Source organism: Vipera ursinii (assembly GCF_947247035.1).
Source record: "Vipera ursinii genome assembly, chromosome: Z".
In the NCBI taxonomy this organism is placed as follows: domain Eukaryota; kingdom Metazoa; phylum Chordata; class Lepidosauria; order Squamata; family Viperidae; genus Vipera; species Vipera ursinii.
Window position 1 is genome coordinate 17,451,642 of NC_139517.1, and position 19,753 is coordinate 17,471,394.

General features: G+C 45.0%; 1 protein-coding gene across 11 annotated transcripts in view; it reads left to right on the forward strand.

Annotated features, from left to right (window-relative positions):
- The window catches only part of PPP6R1 (protein phosphatase 6 regulatory subunit 1), a 62,854-nt gene extending 44,430 nt beyond the window's left edge, over positions 1–18,424 (forward strand). For 4 of the 11 annotated variants that reach the window (XM_083376555.1, XM_083376556.1, XM_083376551.1 and 1 more), the window contains 8 exons: positions 1,459–1,582; positions 2,004–2,040; positions 3,970–4,115; positions 6,095–6,266; positions 7,711–7,781; positions 14,033–14,129; positions 15,074–15,199; positions 17,969–18,424. In XM_083376555.1, coding sequence (XP_083232681.1) covers positions 1,459–1,582; positions 2,004–2,040; positions 3,970–4,115; positions 6,095–6,266; positions 7,711–7,781; positions 14,033–14,129; positions 15,074–15,199; positions 17,969–17,972 — 777 coding nt within the window. In that variant the 3' untranslated portion in view covers positions 17,973–18,424. Of the gene's footprint in view, positions 1–1,458; positions 1,608–2,003; positions 2,041–3,969; positions 4,116–6,094; positions 6,267–7,710; positions 7,782–14,032; positions 14,130–15,073; positions 15,200–17,968 lie in introns of those variants that run through there. The other 7 variants (XM_083376553.1, XR_014494123.1, XR_014494124.1 and 4 more) reach the window with 7 other exon arrangements.
- The last annotated feature ends 1,329 nt before the right edge of the window (positions 18,425–19,753 follow it).

The following is a 19,753-nucleotide window of genomic DNA, read 5'->3' on the forward strand; positions in this document are numbered from 1 at the left end:
AGTCCCGATTGCAGTCATGAGGCAAAGACCTCACAGTTCTCTTGCCCTGCACAAATTTTGCTGAGTCTGCTCCGCAGCTGGTTCTGGGTAGCTTCCTTTGGCAGGTAAGACTGCACTACCCAGCAGCGCTCACCTCCTGTTGAACTCCCCTCACCTGCCTGCCTCCCCCTTATCTCTTCCCTTTTGGCCACCTTGCACTCCTGCGCCAGAGCTTTTCGACCTTTTCAGCCATTGTAGCACTTTTAGGATATGGCAACATCCGAGTACCACCAGCCACCTAGCAAGGTGTCAAAAATTTTATGACCAAAAAAAAAAGGGAAAAAGTGATGAAGTACAGGTAGTCCTCGACTTACAACAGTTCGCTTAGTGACTGTTCGAAGTTACAATGGCACTGAAAAGAGTGCCCCCCAAGCCACAGCCGAGAAAGACACCTGCCTGCCCGCCCGGCGGCGCTCTTCCTCCTGTCCGAGGTTTTCATTGTTGTGAGCATTTCTGTTGAGGATTGGCGGTGGGGTGGGGTGGGGTGGGTGTTTGGTTTTTATTCTCCCCCCCTGTGCTGGGTGGTTGCAGCAGGTTTTGGTCACTTCACATGACCCTGGGACACTGACCGTCATAAATATGAATCAGTTGCCAAGCATCTGAATGTAAATCACAAGACCCTGGAGATGCTGCAACATTCCAGCTGATCGGCGCTTCTTCTGGGCTCAGCAGAAGCACCAGGATCAGTGCCGAGCTCCATCTGGAGCCTGGCGCTGATCCTGGCGTTTCCGCTGAGCCTTGACAGCCCTGCAGCTCCAGCCGTCTCTCACTCAGGCTTGTGCGGTGCTGCCACCGGTTCAGCTCCTTCCCCTCCTCCGCTACCACTTTTCAAGGATGGTCGCCTACCACCTGCCGGGTGCCAATGTACCACAGGTGGTACCCGTACCACTGGTTGAAAAGACCTGTCCAATGCCTGCCATCCTCGGATGACCTGTGCCCTCTCGCTCCTCCCACTGCTAGTCCAGGATTCGGTCACCATGTGAGGTTATGATCTCAGGACATGTCTGGTCCTGAGGCAGCAGAGCCTCACCTGCTGAAGAAGGTTGCTCACTGGGGCCACCTGGGGAAGAGAGAGCAGGACTAAGGGGCACCGCAGGCAGCAGCTCCACAGGCGAAGGCGGTGGCTATCTCCGCCGCGCAGGGCCTCACCAGCAGCGGGAGGAAGAGCATGGCAAACATCAGCAGAGGGTGGCAGAAATAGGCTGCAATCATTCAGTGACGGGTGGGGTGGGGTGGTGGGGGATTTGCCACGACTGTAACTGCCATTTGTTCAGCGCTGTCGTAATTTTGAATAGTCATTTAAGAGAGAGTCATTAAAGGGCAACTTGTGATAACAACAAAGACAGCAACTATTACCTGTTTCCTTTCTAAATCTGGCCACTGCTCTAATCTTGTCTCTGCTCTCCACTTTTCCTGCAGCCCAACGCCAACCTTTTCGACATCTGCTACAAGGAGCGAATTCAGCAATTTGATGACGACGAAGAGGCTGATGGCTCTGATGGGGAGGACATCTGGCAGGAGAAGGAGAGGACTATCACTTCGGGTACTGCACAGTCTATGACGGTTAGGTAGGGAAGAATCCATTGTATTAGCTTCTGGAGGATTCCATCACCACCCTTTGGGCTAAGGATTGATTTCTCTTGCTTATCTCCCCCCCCTCCCCCCGCCGCCCTCTTTTTCTTTTCTTAAATGCATATTGTCGTGCATTTAAATAATTCACGCTTTTATTTCCAGAGAGTAACAATTATGCTTGGTTTATTAGGGTTAAATCTTCTCCCTTGTTTGTGTCTTAAGCTAGTTCATGCTTCTCCTGCACGAAGTACATATGTGTGCACACACACACACACACACACACACACACACACACACACACACACATATGCCTTGACGGTTTCTGCCCTGTTGTTCCGTGGCCTTTGCATGCCCCACATCTCATTTTTTATGAATATGTTCTGCTTCTTTAGATCAATCCTGTCATCATCAGCTTTTGACTAGACTCGGGTGAGGAATTATGCAAAATGAAACCAAACAGAGATGCAAACTGGATCAAAATAGTGTGCTAAGATAAGAAATTTTAGACTTGCTGGGAAGATTTTTGTTTGTTTGTTTTTTCCCCCCTTTCTGGGGGTGTTGAAGGCACATGCAGGCAGCCTCCTTCCCAGGATCCTTGAAGGTTTTCCACAAGAGGTTTCCATTTTACAGGGGTGTTCTTCCCATTCTGTCTCCCTGTCCCCCTTATTAATCAAGCCAAGGGAAAACTTCCTTTATCGTGTTTACCAATAAACTGTGGGTCGTATTTAGACCAAGCCCAAAGAGAACTTCTTGGGTCCTGTCACACATTCTTGCACGGTGGAGCTTTGTCAGCTACCCGCTTCTGCAAAATGGGAACGAGCGAATGAAGCTAGAGCGGATGGCATGAAGAGTGTTTAGCATAGCTTAAAAGTGCTTAATAATACATAAGAAAATTCTTAGTAGTCATGAAATTGAAGCTGAAGATGATTCAGTGTGCAGTATCAGCTTCTCTGTTCAAGATCCAGACTTTTAGCTCTTATTACTTCCAACTGCATATCATTCCTCCCCACTCAAAAAAGCAAAAGCAAAAATAGATGTTCAGTTTTGGAAGCCCTTTCCCCCCCCCCCTTCTCAAGTATGACTAATCTGATAAATGTAGCACTTGTTGCTTCCTATTTTCAAGTGCAATTTGTATCACTGAAGGAAGATAATTTTTAAACTTTTTCTGAGCTTTTTCCTACATTGGATAATATTTCCTCTCTTGCCCCTATTGTCACATGCATTAATCTTTTGGGACCACTTTTTGCTGTCCCTCACAATTTTGTGGTGCTTGGCTCCAGAATTTCATGTTGTTGCTGTTTTCTTGAATTCCGTCAGTTAATTCTTTAGACCAGGGGTCTTCAAACCCGGCTCTTTGATGACTCGTGGACTTCAACTCCCAGAATTCCTCAGCTAGCGTGCCTGGCTGAGGAATTCTGGGATGAGTCATCAAAGGGCCGGGTTTGAAGACCCCTGCTTTAGACCTTCTGAAATAGTCTGAAACAGTTATTACCCATGTTTTCCTCAAAATAAGACCAGGTCTTATATTCATTTTTGCTCCAAAAGATGCATTAGGGCTTATTTTCCTGTTAGGTCTTATATTTTGGGAAAATACGATACTAAATGCATCCGTCTAGCTGACGATCTTAACTGGAGCTTATTTTGGGGGGGCGGGGCGGGGGTAGGGCTTATATTAAAGAGTATCCTGAAAAATCATGCTAGGGCTTATTTTCCAGTTAGAACTTGATTTTGGGTTGAAACACGGTATCTTTGTGTTAGATTCTTTCTTCTTTGTTAGCAGTAGCAGGGACATGCAACCTGCTGCCGCCATGGGAGTGGGGATGGGAGGGCATCTGGGTTTTTATTTTATTTTTAATGTTGTAGGCAGCCCAAAGTCACCTGCTTCAGTGACTTTGGGTGACCATTCAAATTGGTTTAATAAATAAATAAATAAATTTTATGTTTATATCTAGGGAGGTGCATTTTCATTTTCGAAATCAAATTTGGGCTCCCGAGCGTCATAAAGACTAGGACTGATAGTGTGACGATGCTATCAGACCGGCAGGCCTGAATTGCTTATAGAGTTCAGCCATTCTAATTGCTGAAAGGCTCTCTTAGTGGAATTTAGAGGAGGAAATTGGTATGTTACAGTTGGGTGGACCAGTAGCTTGATTCTGTGGCTATATTTATACATGGAATTAAGCCATGACTGCTTAAGCAAGCCTTAGCAGACTAGCCCACATAGATTAAACCAACACCAAACTGAACGCAAATTGTGATGTACAGCTGCAGAAAAAAGGAGTCCACTGGAATGGAAACTGCTTATATAGGCAAGTGGGTAATAACTCTACTTTATTCCATTTTCTCTCCCTTTTGCAGAAGACTTGGTAGCACAGATAGTGAAGATAGCGAAGACTCAGAAGGTGAAGGGGGCGAGGAAGAAGATCCTGGCGGGGGAGATGGAGAGGCCGTCCCTGTCAGCAATGGCTGTGGCGAACAAACAGAAGCGGAAAGAACATTAGGAGGTCAGAACTCAAGAGACTGGGTTGGTGGGGTTGGTGGACGAGTGGCGAAACAGATCCAAGCTGCTGTCTGCTTGTTTGGGCATCCTTTAATAATGGGCAATAAATTCCCCTAGGAAGCAAGGTGGCATTGTTCCTGTTGCTGCTGCCGCCAGCGATTCTCTTCCTGATTTGAAACTGTTCTGCTTATTTTGGTAATGAGGCCTAATGGAATAGAGCAGGGGTAGGCAACCTTGGCTCTTTTATGACTTGTGGACTTCAACTCCCAGAATTCCTGAGCCAGCACGGAATAGAGGAAAAGATCTAAATAGGAGCAGTCCATGGTAGGAACAAGAATGAAATAGCCTTTGTCCCCTTTAAAAGTGAATTCTGAAATGAGCGTTACTCTACACTGAATAAAATAACATGCTTGTCATTAATAAACAGTGTTTCAGCTTGGCTAAGGCTCGCCTTGTAGGAAAGATGAGTGGCGTAGAAATTTAATAAATAAATTAGGTTTTGAAATATTTTTTGCCAGATAATTTTATAGAAAACACCTAGGTTTGATTTTTTTTAATAGTTGTTCACTTTTGCTAAGATTTACAATTTTATGTTATTTTCAAGGAGTATTATCCTAGCCAAACTAGCTACTTGGTTCTTACAATTTCAGTGATTCTTCTGTCAATCACTTTCTTTGGCTGACTGAAGATGCTGTTACTTAAGTCATAAGACATATACTTGACAGTGGCAGAGAGCGTCATTCTCACATGTTCTTCCACGCAACTCTGCTGATTTGCAGTGTTCTAGCTGAATCCTTAGGACTGTCACCCTCTCTCTTTTAATCTCTTTCCTCAGGAATGTAGCTTAATTCTGGTTTAAAACTCTTGGGAGTGAAACTTCTAAGTTTACCAGTTATAGCCACCTGCTTCTTATACAATACTCATTACAGATGAGTGCATGATGAGTATATTACAAATGAAAAAAAGGAGGGACAACTGGATCTAATAACACTAGTATTAGAGGAAAAGTGACATTATGGCACAATAAAGGAAAAATTATAACATTCCTTGGAAAGCTACCAAAGTGAGGCTTTCACCATAGTATATTGTCAAATCACCCCATTTATGAAGTTTTCCCCCTGAAAATATTGTTGAACTTAAGCTACCATCCTCCTCACCTTTGGTCATGTTTCCCAGGGTTGCTGGGAATTGATATTTAGCAACCACAGGAGTACCACATTTTTTCACCTTTATTTATTTCATGGCTAGGAAATAATTTTTTTGAAAGTAAAAGTCTTTTGCCATAAAAATAATTGGCTCTTTTCTTGGGAAAAGCTAATCTGGATTAGGTCTGAACATCTTTTTCTCAATCTCTGGACATTATTAGTACAATTGAAGAAAGAATAACAATGTAAGGAAATGCTGAATAAAAAAATGCCTCTTCCCACATTGCATCAAGATTTGATTTATACCAAGATCTTGCCAAATAGCCCAGTTTGTTAAATTATTTGCACAGAATTGTGTGTCTTGGAACTCTTCTTTCGAAATACACCTTCTGTTTTTGCTATTTTGTGATAAAAGAAACCATAATAGCACAGAAATTCATGATTAAAGGATCAAGACAAAATTGGACTTTAGAGCAAACTTGGTGTGATTTGGGCTTTCATCCTACTCTGTATCCATATACTTTGACTTACATTTGATCAATTGAGGAAACCTTCATTTTCCTTATGCCAAAGAGAAATGGGCAATTATGTTAGGATTACACCCAGCTTTCCCCAACCATCTGCTCTCCTGATGTGTTAAGACTTCCAAGTCCCAACATATTCATCCAATAATCATGGTAAGTTCAGAATATTGAGTTGTGTCATCCCAGCACATCTGGTGAGCCATAGATTGGGGGAGACTATTAATAACAGTTACAGGAACAATAGAGCTAATTATCTCCTGTAGTATGTTCTAGCACCGGATAAATATCTCCTGTGCAAATATGGTCTTCCCTAGATCCTACCTGGGCCGACAGGTCTGATCTGTCCGCAAAGTCTACAAAATCCTCACAACTGGTGGTAGCTGATACAGGAGCAGCAGTGTGGGACCAACCTAACTCAGGTGCCTCCTGCTCTGGCAAAGATGAGAATTGGGCCTCTTTTCCAGAACCCACTGTACAGCAAGAGAGGTGAGGCTTTGGAATACTTAAATGTTTAGTCATTTGGGGGGGGGCAGCTGAAGAGAACATCAATTAGACTTTTAGGATCATGTATTTCAGGGACTGGGGCTTTCAGGCCCTTTTGTGTGCATGTGTTGGAAGCATAATGGATATTAAGGGGTAAAATGGATAAATCTTACAGGGGCTTAATTATCCTGTTTCTTATCCCCCTACACCCAGTGGTGGCGAACCTGTGGCATGCGTGCCAAAGGCGGCACTCAGAGCCCTCGCTGTGGGCACGCTCGCCATGCCCCGGAGATGGCAACCGTCCCTCTTCAACCAGCCGCCTGCTAACTCGCCAAGGTCCCACGTGGCCGGATGCATCCCGGCACAGCTGGTTTCCCTCTCCCCCCGTCCCGTCCCTCCTGGCCTCGCATGCTCTCCTTTTCTTGGGCACGACTCACTGCATCGCCTCCTCAGCTGTTGGCCAGACATCTCAGAGGCGGCTTCTTTGAACTGCTGGCGACGGGCTGCGGAGCCCCAGAGTGCGCTGGTTGAGGGGCTGGCAGGATGTGGCTGCTGATGGACACAGTTGGCCCCTATGCGCTCGCTGGCCTCTGTGTGCGGGGGCCGATGGTGTCAGGCAGCAGCCACCCCAGCCCTTGCCTTGCCCCGTGGCCATGGCACCCCTGCCCTACCTCGCCACACCCCGCAGGACGAGCCTCCTGCCTACCATCCCGCCTGCCAGAGACCCCCTGGATTTCCTCCATCCCTGCCCACCCCCCACAGGTGTCCCTCCCCAAGAGCAACATTGAGGTGACCACGCCCACCTGGGACACACCCACTCAATCTGCCATGACCACCACGGCCATGCCCACCCAGTGGGCCATGCCCACCTGGCACCCGGCAATAAGTGGGTTTTGGGTTGCAGTTCGGGCACTTGGTCTCTAAAAGATTCGCCATCACTGTCCTGCACGTACACACGCGCGCACACACACACACACACACACACACACACACACACACTATAGTTGCACTGCTGGGCAACATCATTTTGCCATCAAGTTTTGATGATAGAATCAAGAAGTGTGCTGGAAGCTGAATGTCATTGATCAGAGTTTGCTCATTTCTGCTAGTGGGTGTCGGGCAAACAGAATTGGATGTGATGAGAAGAGGAGCTTGGAGGAGAAACAACAAATTCAGTGGCTCAGACTAGAGCCTACACAGTCATTTTAAAGCATCAAAAGAGGGAATTTGGGGACTTTTTTCTTCTTGTTTGGTTGCAAAGTCAGCTAGATATTTAGATCTGGCATTTTTATATCCACCTATCAAGTCCTTCTCAAGGACAGTGGATAGGCAGATGTTGTGGTTAATAATATTAAAGACATCATCTTAGGATATATAAGCTGTTCCAAGGAAAACATTTTGCAATTGACTGATGGTAATTTTGTCAATTATTATTTTGTTTTGCTAGTTCTAAAGTACTCACAGAGCCAGCCATCCTCTCTCAGGAAGTGGCACAAAACAATGGGTCCCAAGCAGAAGGTGAGCATCACTGATTCTTCAGAAACGGTTTTATTGTGTCCAGAAATCAATGTGCTTTATTCATACAAAATTATGTCATAGAATACCCTAGGGAAAAGTACATACTGGGACAAAAATGAGTGCATATGAATTTTCACCGGAGGGATAAATATAAAGGCTGGTGTTGAAGTGATCAAAGCTAACAGTCCCAGGAGAATAAGAATCTGAACAAAACCAACAGTGACATTCAGTCAACCTATCGTATTATTTTTCTACAAATCAGCAGTTTACAGGGTTTTTGTTATCCTTCTGTCAACTGAGCTGGAAAACACACACAAAAAATAAAAATAGAGAAATACTCAGGAAGATTTTAGTTTGGAGACTTTTAGTTTATGAAAAATTGTCTCCAGGGAGGGCATTCTAAAGTGTATTGAGAAAATTGATGTCGTTTTCCATAATACTAAAACTATGGGATAATCCAACAAACCTGAACGTTGGGAAGATCAGAGCAAATATTAACAAATATTATTATTGTCTTCACATGCACCATAATGACACTATGGAATTTGCTATCACAAATGTAGCCTTAGTTGGCAATTTAGACTGCTACTGTGTATAAAGTTCCCAACAGTTCCTAATCATAATATTACCTCCAGCATCAAATACTATATATTGCATATTAGTTGTGATGAAAGATAAAAATGTCCACTATGTGTTCAAAATGGACAGTGATGTGTGTGTGTGTGTATGTTAAGTGTTAAGTATTTAGAATACCTTGCTAGGCCCCAAACATGGGACAAATCTTATTTCCTGTTTCAGCCTAACCCAAGGCCATCCACAGGCAGTAGTCACAGCAGTGACAGCTCATATTAGAGGGCCTCCTCAGGGTGCCTCCGATCAGAGAATGTCGACTGGTGGTCCCCAGGGGGAGGGCGTTCTCTGTGGGCGCGCCAGACCTGTGGAACCGCTTGCCGGTTGAGCTCCGGATGGCCCCCGACCTTCGCTCCTTCCGATGCAATCTAAAAACCTATTTATTTGAACAAGCCGGCCTGGTCTGATGGGTTTGGGGTTTGGGTTTGGGTTTTAACATAGCTTTTAACTATTGTATTATATCGGGCATAATTATTTAATCTTTTTTAACTTTTGTATTTTGTATTTTGATATTTATTGCCCTGTACACTGCCCTGAGTCCTTCGGGAGAAGGGCGGTATAAAAATTTAATAAATATATATAATATATAATATATATATATTTGTGTAAAGCCAGGTTCGAATCTCAGAAGGGTATGGCTGACTGATGAGAACAAATAAGTTTGAAATGATCAAATCAGTTTCCCTTTAATTCTTTGTTAGCAATCAAAAAAAACACAAATACGAGCTGTCACTACTGTGACCACTGCCTGTGGATGGCCTTGGGTTAGGCTGAAACAGTGTGTATGTATGTATGTATGTATGTGTGTGTGTGTGTGTGTGTGTATATATATATATATATATATATATATATATATATATATATATATATATATATATATATATATATATATATATATATATATATATATATATTTGTTTTCTGAGGTTTTCGCGGGTGCCTGTATGTGGATCCTTGGTTTTTCGGGTTTTTCCCCGGGTAGAACTAAAGGTGTGGGCGCAACGTTTCGACGGACATGACATCACCACCACACAACCATTCAAAAACCAAATCCAAACCCACAACGATAAAGACACACAACCACAAAACAGAAACCTAACTACAGCTGCAACATCAGCCACTTTAAACCCCTCCAAACCACACAATAAGCAAACTGACACCCACTATAAAAACATGGCACCACCACAAACACGAAGCCGAACAAAAGCAGCACAACTCACCAGCTCAGTTCTGGAGCTGGCAGCTGAGACCAGCCCATCCACTCAGAACACCCCCACCCCACCCAATCAGAACACACCCACCATTCAAAACACACTCCCACCCAATCAGAACACACTTGGTCCCCTATCCAATCAGAGCACACCTCCACAGAACATGCTTCTCCCAGAAGAAGGAAGCTAAAGCCTGATGATGACGGATGGGACTCCGTCGAAACGTTGCGCCCACACCTTTAGTTCTACGCGGGGAAAAACCCGAAAAACCAAGGATCCATATATATATATATATATATCGAATCCCAAGTGCCGCGTAGCAGAGTGAGCGCCTGTTACTCGTCCCAGCTTCTGCCAACCTAGCAGTTCGAAAGCACGTAAAAAATGCAAGTAGAAAAATAGGGACCACCACGGTGGGAAGGTAACAGCGTTCCGTGCGCCTTTGGCGTCTAGTCATGCCGGCCACATGACCACGGAGACGTCCTCGGACAAGCGCTGGCTCTTCGGCTTTGAAACGGAGATGAGCAATCTTAAATGTGTAGAGAATAAGGAAAATGACTTTGTCAGAAATATTCAGGAACTATTATTATTATTATTATTATTATTATTATTATTATTATTATTATTATTATTATTATTATTATTATTATTAATTTTATTTGTATACCGCCCTTCTCCCGAAGGACTCAGGGCGGTGAACAGGGCAAACATATAAAAGTACAAGAATACAAAAATTAAACAAGAATTAAACAAGATGCCCAAGTTACAACAGTAGATTAAAATACATTTAAAACGACAATAAAACCCAAACCCATCCCCCATCAGGCCAGGCCGGCTTGTTCGAATAAATAAGTCTTCAGATCGCGTCGGAAGGAGCGAAGGTCGGGCGCCATCCGGAGCTCAACCGGCAAACAATTCCATAAATCCGGGGCACCCACAGAGAAGGACCTCCCCCTGGAGGCTACCAGACGACATTCTCTGACCGGTGGCACCCTGAGGAGGCCCTCTCTGTGGGAACGCACAGGGCGGAGGGAAGTTGACGCCGGCAGCAGGTGATCCCTAAGGTACTCCGGACCCATGCCATGTAGGGTTTTGAAAACCATTACCAGAACCTTGAATCTCACCCGGAAGACAACTGGAGCCAATGCAGCTCACGGAGCAGAGGTGTAACATGGGAGTATCGGGAGACTCCCAACACAACTCTCGCGGCTGCATTCTGTACCAGTTGGAGCCTCCGAGTGGTCCTCAAGGGCAGCCCCATGTAGAGAGCATTGCAGTAGTCTAAACGAGAGGTCACGAGCGCATGAGTGACCGTACGCAGGGCATCCCGGTCTAGATAGGGCCGCAACTGGCGCACCAGGCGAACCTGGGCGAAGGCCCCCCTAGTCACAGTTGTTAAGTGGTCTTCCAAAGAAAGCTGTGAATCTAAGAGGACTCCCAAGTTGCAAGCCCTATCTACGGGGGGTAATAACTCATCCCCCATAGAAAGAGATGGAATGTTCTGAATATCCCGAGATGCCGGTACGCACAGCCACTCAGTCTTGTCAGGGTTGAGTTGAAGCCTGTTCCTCCCCATCCAGACCCGAACCGCTTCCAGGCAACGGGACATCAAGTCGAGGGCATCACTGGGGTGATTTGGGGTCGAAATAAAAAGCTGGGTATCATCAGCATACTGATGATACCCAACTCCAAAACCACGAATGATCTCACCCAGCGGTTTCATGTAGATGTTGAACAGGAGAGGCAAGAGGACCGGCCCCTGAGGAACTCCACAAGCGAGAGGCCTCGAGGTCGACCTCTGCCCCCCTGCTAATACCGACTGCGAACGTCCCATGAGATAGGAGGAGAACCACTGAAGAACCGTGCCTCCCACTCCCAATCCCGAGACGCTGCAGCAGGATACCATGGTCGATGGTATCGAAAGCCGCTGAGAGGTCTAATAGGACTAGGACAGAGCAATATCCCCTGTCCCGGGCCCTTCAGAGATCATTCACCAGAGTGACCAATGCCGTCTCCGTGCAGTACCCGGGTCTGAAACCCGATTGGCATGGGTCTAGATAATTATCTAGGCTGAAAGAATTTTTAAGTCTAGAACAGCAAGTTAACAATCAGAAGTGGCTCAGATAGATGCCTCCCTATTGACATACAACAAAGAGGGGGGACTCACAAGATTTTGTGGTTATAATTGATCCCAGTAAAAGTAGCTTTAGCTTTCCTAGAGTTGATTTTCTGGTCTATGGCTTACTTGTGGGCTTCCATTGAGGGCTGTGAAAACTGAATCCTGGATTAAATACTCTCATTCAGCATAGCTCTTTGTGTGCTCTAATGAAAATTGCACACGTAATTTCTGCAAGTTAATGCAGTAATTAGCATAATACACATTATAATAGAAACTGAATCAGATTTGCTAAGTCCTAGGTATGGTAGCCCAGAGGCGATGTCTTAATATAAAACGACTCCTATAATTTCCTATCCTGTGGATAAAAAAGTGTTATCAACCATAATGGTTGTGTACCTCCTGGCTGATACTCCCCAGTGCTGAGTGGAATCCTTGCTTCCTGGCAGTGGTACAGAGTAGTGTGGCATCCCGAACAGTTGCCATATAGCAGCCTGTCAGAAGGAACTTTTTTTTTCCCCCGTCAAGGCTCGGACCCAAAAACATGGGGTCTGTTTCTTCCTCTTTCCTCTTTGCCTTGTTCATCCTTCCATTCCAGCAGCTACCACAGGAGGGCCATCTTGCCCTTGCCAATAGTCTTGTCTTCCCTAAGACCGTCTCGGCTTTTTCCGGACTTTGTGGTCCACCACTTCTTCCCTTTTCACTCCTGCACACATACAGACCCACATACTTATTTACATTCAACACTGCCAGATGTCTGTCCCCTCTGAAAGCGGTTTCCACAAATACTATAAGGGAGCAACAACATGCCACATCAAAATGAAATCAATTCAGCAATAAAGGAACAGTGCTTGAGAGTAGTGGATCCATTTTGTAGAAACTCCTAGGACCCATGTGAGAACTTTGATTTTTGAGGTGGTTAATCTGGGGACCCTGGAGCCTTCGGGAGTCTGTAGGCAACAGCTAGTTAAGCTGTAAGAGCAACATACCTATCCGGTGGAATACCGTTCATTCTGTATCTGGGTAAGGAGTTCAGCCTATTTTATTCAAGCCCATCATTCTGATCCTGTACACAAAGCCTGTATTACCTGCCTCTCTCACCTCTCCCACTTACCTCTTCTCCTACATCTTTGCATGGCCACTTGTTCTGAACCAGCCCTCTTCTCGCAACCCCTGTTCAAAAAGAAGAGTCTGGAGAGCGTCCAAGGCTAAAAGGCTTCTGCCAAGATTTAATTACGCAGTTAACAAAAACACTAGAGCTTGTCTTCTCAAGCGGAAAAGTTGCTTTCAGCAACCAGCCCCTCCCCAAACACTCCTTTTATAGAGAGCTCAGGGCGTGGTCTCCCTGTGCCTCCTCCCGAGGAGTCCCATAGCCTTTCTTTGTTTGTTCCTGCTCGACTGCCTCCTGCGTCGGGCGTCCTTGAACAGGGCCAGCTGTGGGTCATCATCCTCCGCACTCTCGGGCTCACACAGCTGAGAAGAGGTCCCCGGCTGAGGACTCTGCAAAGCCTCCAAATCATCATCAGCCGGTTCGTTTCCCTCCTCCCCCACATCTGAGTCATCCGATACATCGGAGCCGGCTGTCGGACCCACAGGCTGGCCCTGAGTCACAACACCACTTCCCCATGGAGTTCACAAGCATGACTGGGAGGAGTCTCCTGCCTTGTGTTCCCAAAAGCTTCCTTGAATATTCAACCTGTACAGTCCATCCACCTGTGATTACGGCATGTTTAGATCATCCTTGGTTCTCTTCTCCCACCCCCATGTTGGATGTTCTGGATGCCCCATGCTGGACTACTATTCAGCATCCACTATCTTTGTAGCTGACAGGAATTGGAACCCGATCACTTTTGAAGAGCCACTGGCTCCCCTTCCCTGGGCTGACCATATTAATAGGAGAGGGAGCAAGTGGGGGTTGGGCAGACAGTTACTGTGTCCTCAAAGCCTCAGAAATAATAACACTGTGGAAAGGAAGGTTTGGTATAGAGCAGGGGTAGGCAACCTTGGCTCTTTTATGACTGGTGGACTTCAACTCCCAGAATTCCTGAGCCAGCCACGCTGAGGGGAAAGGGAGAGATTTCCAAGCTGAGCCATGCTGGCTCAGGAATGCTGGGAGTTGAAGTCCACGAGTCATAAAAGAGCCAAGATTGCCTACCCCTGGCAAAGATGGTAGCTGGGTAAGTCTTAGCTTTCCCTCTAGAACTGTCATTTTCCTCTGTACAGATCATGTGTTTCCCACCCCATATCTAGATCTGATTGCTTGGTCTTCCCCCCACCCCACCCCTCTTTTCTAGCAGTCTCAAGTGTTCCACAGGATCCTCCCACCCCAGACACAGGCCCTCCAGAAGAGGGGAACCCACCGAACTCTTCTACAATGACAACAGCAGCCAGGTAAAATGCTGAAATGTGAATCTGTGATGCCACTGACGTGTGTGTTTGTCTGAGGGATTGTTAAAAGATGAATTATCTGGTCTGCAAGTATGCACTGGCTGTAATGAAAACTCCTTCCGATATGGCCAGGTGTATAATAAGAAGAGGGCCCAACTAGTGGGCGGCACCTGACTAACCTTGGCTGAACTCAAAAACCTAAGCAGAGTCAGACTTGATGAATACTTGGAATCAGAAAGGAAATCCTACTGGTGGGGGGGAAAAACGGAAGACCGAAAACGGCCCTGAAAAGCAGAACCGATGACCGTGGCAAAATGAAGAGCTGGGGAATGGGCAATTTGAGAGAGACTTGATTTGAAAAATAAAAATGTGAAATGTGAAATCGTAGCCATTAAAAAGGGACGCGGTGGCTCAGTGGGTTAGGACGCTGAGCCGATCAGAAGGTCGGCAGTTTGGCGGGTCGAATCCCGAGTGCCGCGTAACAGAGTGAGCGCCTGTTACTCATCCCAGCTTCTGCCAACCTAGCAGTTCGAAAGCACGTAAAAATGCAAGTAGAAAAATAGGGACCACTACGGTGGGAAGGTGACGGCGTTCTGTGCGCCTTTGGCGTCTAGTCATGCCGGCCACATGACCACGGAGACATCCTCGGACAAGCACTGGCTCTTCGGCTTTGAAACGGAGATGAGCACCGGCCCCTAGACTCGGAAACGACTAGCACGCAAGTGCGGGGGAACCTTTACCTTTACTTAGCCATTAAAAAACTAAAATAAGAAAAAATGGCCGCTTCTTCTCTCTAGGGTGCCTTCTGCAGATCCATTGTTTAATCATTGTTTGGATAAATCCAATACTGTATAATCATAGTTTGGAACTGTGAATATAAAAGCAATCCATACCACAGTGCTAAGATGAGTTTTTCTTTCCCTGCCTTCCCCCGCCTTCTTCAACAGCACAAAAAAGCCTCCCCCATCTACCTCTGATTCCAGCCAGACCCAGCCACTTCAGGGGACAAAAGAGACTCCACAACCTGAGCACAGCAACCCACAGATAGAGCAACAGCAGCCATCGGCAGCCAGGTAAAACATTGTAGGGATTAGTATGTCACAGAAGAAGTATTAGTATGTCACAGATGAAGGATTTGATGGTTGCAAGAAGGCAATCTCAAATTATTCATTAGAAAGCAGCAAGGGTGGAAGTTAGCTGTAGTTGGAAACAGGCTGTCGGGCAAAGGTTTTCTGGAAGTCTTCAATCACAGAATACTGTAGTGTGGACACAAACCGTTTCCTGTCTCTTCCCCCTAATCCTCCTATTTTTATTTTCTTCTGCTTTTGAAGCTTAAAGAAAAACAAACCCCAGTAATTATTCTGAACCAGAAATTCTGCCCATTTTAGTGCTGGTTTTGCAGCAGATAGCAAGCGATGAGGAGAAAAGCAGCCTTTTCACATGCCCTATAATCAACAAACTCTGGGACATCTGAACAGAGTTTTCTGCATGAAATATTCATTGCATATTGCATCTCAGATCAGCGAATGGATAAAGAAATTGAAAAATACAAAGCTCTTAGTATCGTATTCCCAGTCACTTGCAGAGACACTGTAATCACATTGGGAAATGCAAAACTAGGAGGATTGGAGAGAGCAGTGTCTAATTATGTCGCAATGAGTTGCAGAATCACTTACATAAGTGGAGCCAGAGTCTCAAACCTGATAGTTCTGCAGAATGATGAAAATAGGATTTTCTCAGTAGAACCTTTTTTTAAAAAAAAAAGTTAACCCATTGGACACAGCTGCAACCCATGGTTTTTATTTTGACAAACGTAAAGCAATAGTATTACAAAGGAATGCATACCAAAGTATTATTCAGTACCAACCTAAGCATGCAAATATTGACATTTGCGGGGGGAAATGATCAATATATAACAAGAATCCTTACTATTAGGCCGAACAGATTGTGTCTAGTATCATCTCATAGTGACGTGCCCAACTTTTTTTTTTTCTTCTGGAGATTGGGTCATTGCTATTTGGTCAGAAAATAATTTAGTCATAAAAAGTTGTCTGAGGAGGATAAACACATTTTTATATAATTGAGATAGGTAATTTTTAGCGGCATTTCTTTCCTAGCAGTGTTTTACTAGCAGTAAAACTAGTCATTTACATTTTCCTTTTGGAAACTACCTGTTGTAACAATCAAATGCTTTTCTTTCTGTCTTTTAAAATCCCACTGCAAATTATTTCATTGGATGATGCTTCCAAAGCTTTGGATCTCTTCACGACCAAAATGTTATGTTTCTCTTTTCACTTGTTTATATTTTTCTTAAAATAATAATTACAAAATTAAGATTTTTTTTAAATCTGTTAGAGACATATTCCCTTCCTGGTCATTATAGTTCTTTTATGACTTGCCTCCACAACTGTATATAGTTGTGCAGTCCTCAACTTACGGCCACAATTGGGATGAGAACCCATGTCACTAAGCACTATTGCTTAGTTATGAAATAACTACTATTATCACATGACAGTACCCAGTTTTATAACCTTTTTTGCCCCAGTTATTCAGTGAATCTGGCTTCCCTCATTGACTTTGCTTGTCAGAAGCTAGCTGGAAAGATTACAAATGGTGATCCCATTGACCCTGGAATGGTGTGACTGTCATTAGTACAAGGACTGATTGTAAGTCACTTTTTTTGGCACTATCATAACTTCAAACAGTTGCTACATGAATGGTCTAGTTGAGGACTACCTATGCAGTATTTTACAGCTTCCATGTTGTTAGAGAAATTACTAGTAGTTTAAGTGTCTTCTTTAATAGTTGGTTACCGTAACTTGACTTTAAAAGGAAAAAAAATGTAGCTATTAAAGGTTATAAAGAACAACTGGGAGTTACCTAGGTTGCCATGCTTAGCAGGGTCTTTGAAGTCAAAGAGGAAAATTCCACGAAGACCCCATTAATCAGGATGGGACTTCCATTGCCCTACATAACTCTTTTATCTTACTTTCTAATAATTGAAGCAAAACGCTGTCTGTGCCGTTTGATTCTGTTTTCCAACCTTGCATGATGTCAGCCATCTTTTGTGTTGATCGGCAGGCCTCTTAGTTCACCCATCTTGTCTGCACCTAGGGCAGTGATGGCGAACCTTTTAAAGACTGAGTGCCCAAACTGCAACCCAAAACCCACTTCTTTATCGCAAAGTGCCAACATGGCAATTTGATCTGAATACTGAGGTTTTAGTTTAGAAAAAAAACTCATACATTAACATCTTTTGTCTTAAAAGAAAAACACAATAACAAAGCTTTGAATGATACCAACAACTTTTTACTGAAAGGTAAAAGTTTGCACTTGGCATGCTTTTGAACAGTTAATGTGATTTTTGCTGTTGTATGCATGCTGATAATTTGTCTAACCTTGGCTTATACTTTGTAAGTTTGAGAGCAACACATGCAGCACTCAGGTCATTTATTAGTCTGTTTCTGGTGTCAGATTTGAGATAATTCAAAGCTGAAAACAGCAGGCTTGCTCCAGAAGCTTGTTTTGGCTAGGAACCGGCTTGAGAAATGGCTTTTTCCTGCGAAAACTTAGCCAAAGAGCAAGGCGCGCGTGCCCACAAAGAGGGCTCTGAGTGCCTCCCCCAGCACGCGTGCCATAGGTTCGCCACCACTGACCTAGGGGCTGCTGGCTTTACAAAAAGATGCTAAAGTCACTTAGGCTAGAAGCTTGTTTTGTAGAACGCAAGTTGACATTCAGATACAAAACGTTTGGATTATGTCGCCCAATACCTGCACGACACGCTATGAAACCGAGAGGCAAAAAAAAAAAGCTAACCATTCTCTCTTTTCATTCCTCCCCAGATAAAGGCACTCGGTGGGTCTCGTCACTGGGAAAGAACCACGGCTGCTTGCTCGATCGGTCTATTTGCCAGGGACTGTCCCCAGTCCTTCCGGTGCCTTCACCCCTATGGGCAGGCGGGGGGGGCAGAAGAGAAAGCAGCAAGGGGCAACGAAAGGGCCCCGCCCTCTCTCCCCTCCCCCCCCAGCAATCACAGAAGAGTCTGGTTCCAACAAGCACCTGTGAGAGAAACGGATGTGTGTACGAGGGTCGCAACATCATCCCCCTTCTGGCACATCGTTTGGGAATCTCAGCAACTGTGTTTTCCCCCCTCCTTCCCCCCTTACTCTGGCAAGGGGCAGCAACCTTTGGCCCAAGGCCTCTCCCCCTGCATTCCCTTTCCTCGATATGCATTCATACACACTGCTGCACTGAGTAAACCTGTCTTTGATGCAATTAAAATTGATGCTTGAATCATATCAGAAGTCTTCTGATGGAGGGTGGGGGGGGAGTGCCAGGTGGGCGGGGAGCAAACCCTTTCTCACGACCGTGGAATTTCCCACTTGCAAGCACGCTTCCCTCCTTCCCTCCATCCACATGTTTGATCCACAGGGAGGTAGACGTGACTACTAGAAGCATCGCACAGGGTGGTTAAAATGGGCTTGCTTCAAACAGGCACCATGGGCTTTGCTAACTGTAAAGGTTAGGACAGGAGCGTGTGAGGTGGAATTTGTGAGATGCACAGTCTCTCTCTCTCTCTTTTTTTTTTTTTTTCCCTGTCAGGATGGAACACTTTTGCATTTTATCAAGTGCCGGATCTACTGCCCTCCCCCCCCCCAATGACTTTTTTTAGCTAATCCCCTCAAGAGAACTTAACTGGGTAGTCCACATGAAAAAGCAGAAAAGGCTTTTGCGATCCGTTGGCCAATCCATGTTTGCATCACCTCGCCAGAACCACCCATGGTTAATTTGGAATCTTCCACCAATTTGTCAATAAGACTTTAAACCTCTTGATTAGAATTTGGTACATGCCAGCGTGAATCCTGGATTGGCCCCTCTAAAAGTTTTCACCTTGATTCTTCTTATTCCATCCCCTCCCTGTGCACAGTCACCGCTCACTTGGTTGTCAGGTCTCTCCTCGTTCTCTTCCCATTGGATTCTGCCCTTTCTAGCCATTTTTCCCTAGGGTGTTTAAACACCATTTTGCAACCTGTGGAAAGAGGAGATCTTTCTCACAGGCCCGAGCACCAGCTGCATTGGTAGAATTAGAAACAGCTAGATTCTATCATCACTTGTAAGCCGCCCTGAGTCTTCAGAGAAGGGCGGGATATAAATGGAATTAAAATAAATAAAAATAAAATACTTCCTTTCAGTTAAGAAGTGGGAGAATCTACAGCTTAGGGGGTCAGCCTAAGCCTTAGCTGTCCTTGGAGAAGCCATTTTTTAAAGAGACATAGGGAATTCTGTATCACTGCTTTGTTTTCCTGTTGACAGTTTCTCTCCCCCCCCCCTCATTTCAGCATTGTGGATAAATCAGCCATGCTGTAACAGATAAGCCTTAATCTTTGAATGTTGGCCTACTCTGTGTCCACCCTGCAGCAATTGCCTACAAAATCTCCCCACCAGAATCCATATTAGAGGAGTTTTCTTATATATCTACAGCATATTCCCAAAACGTAATTTAAATTTCCTCCTCTTCCTCTCGCACTAAGAAAAAAAAAAGAAAGTTCCAAGTTGTGTGGGTGCAGTTTTTTCACTCTTGGAAAAACTATGCTGCCATTTCTTGAGTTCCTTCTGAGAATTCTACA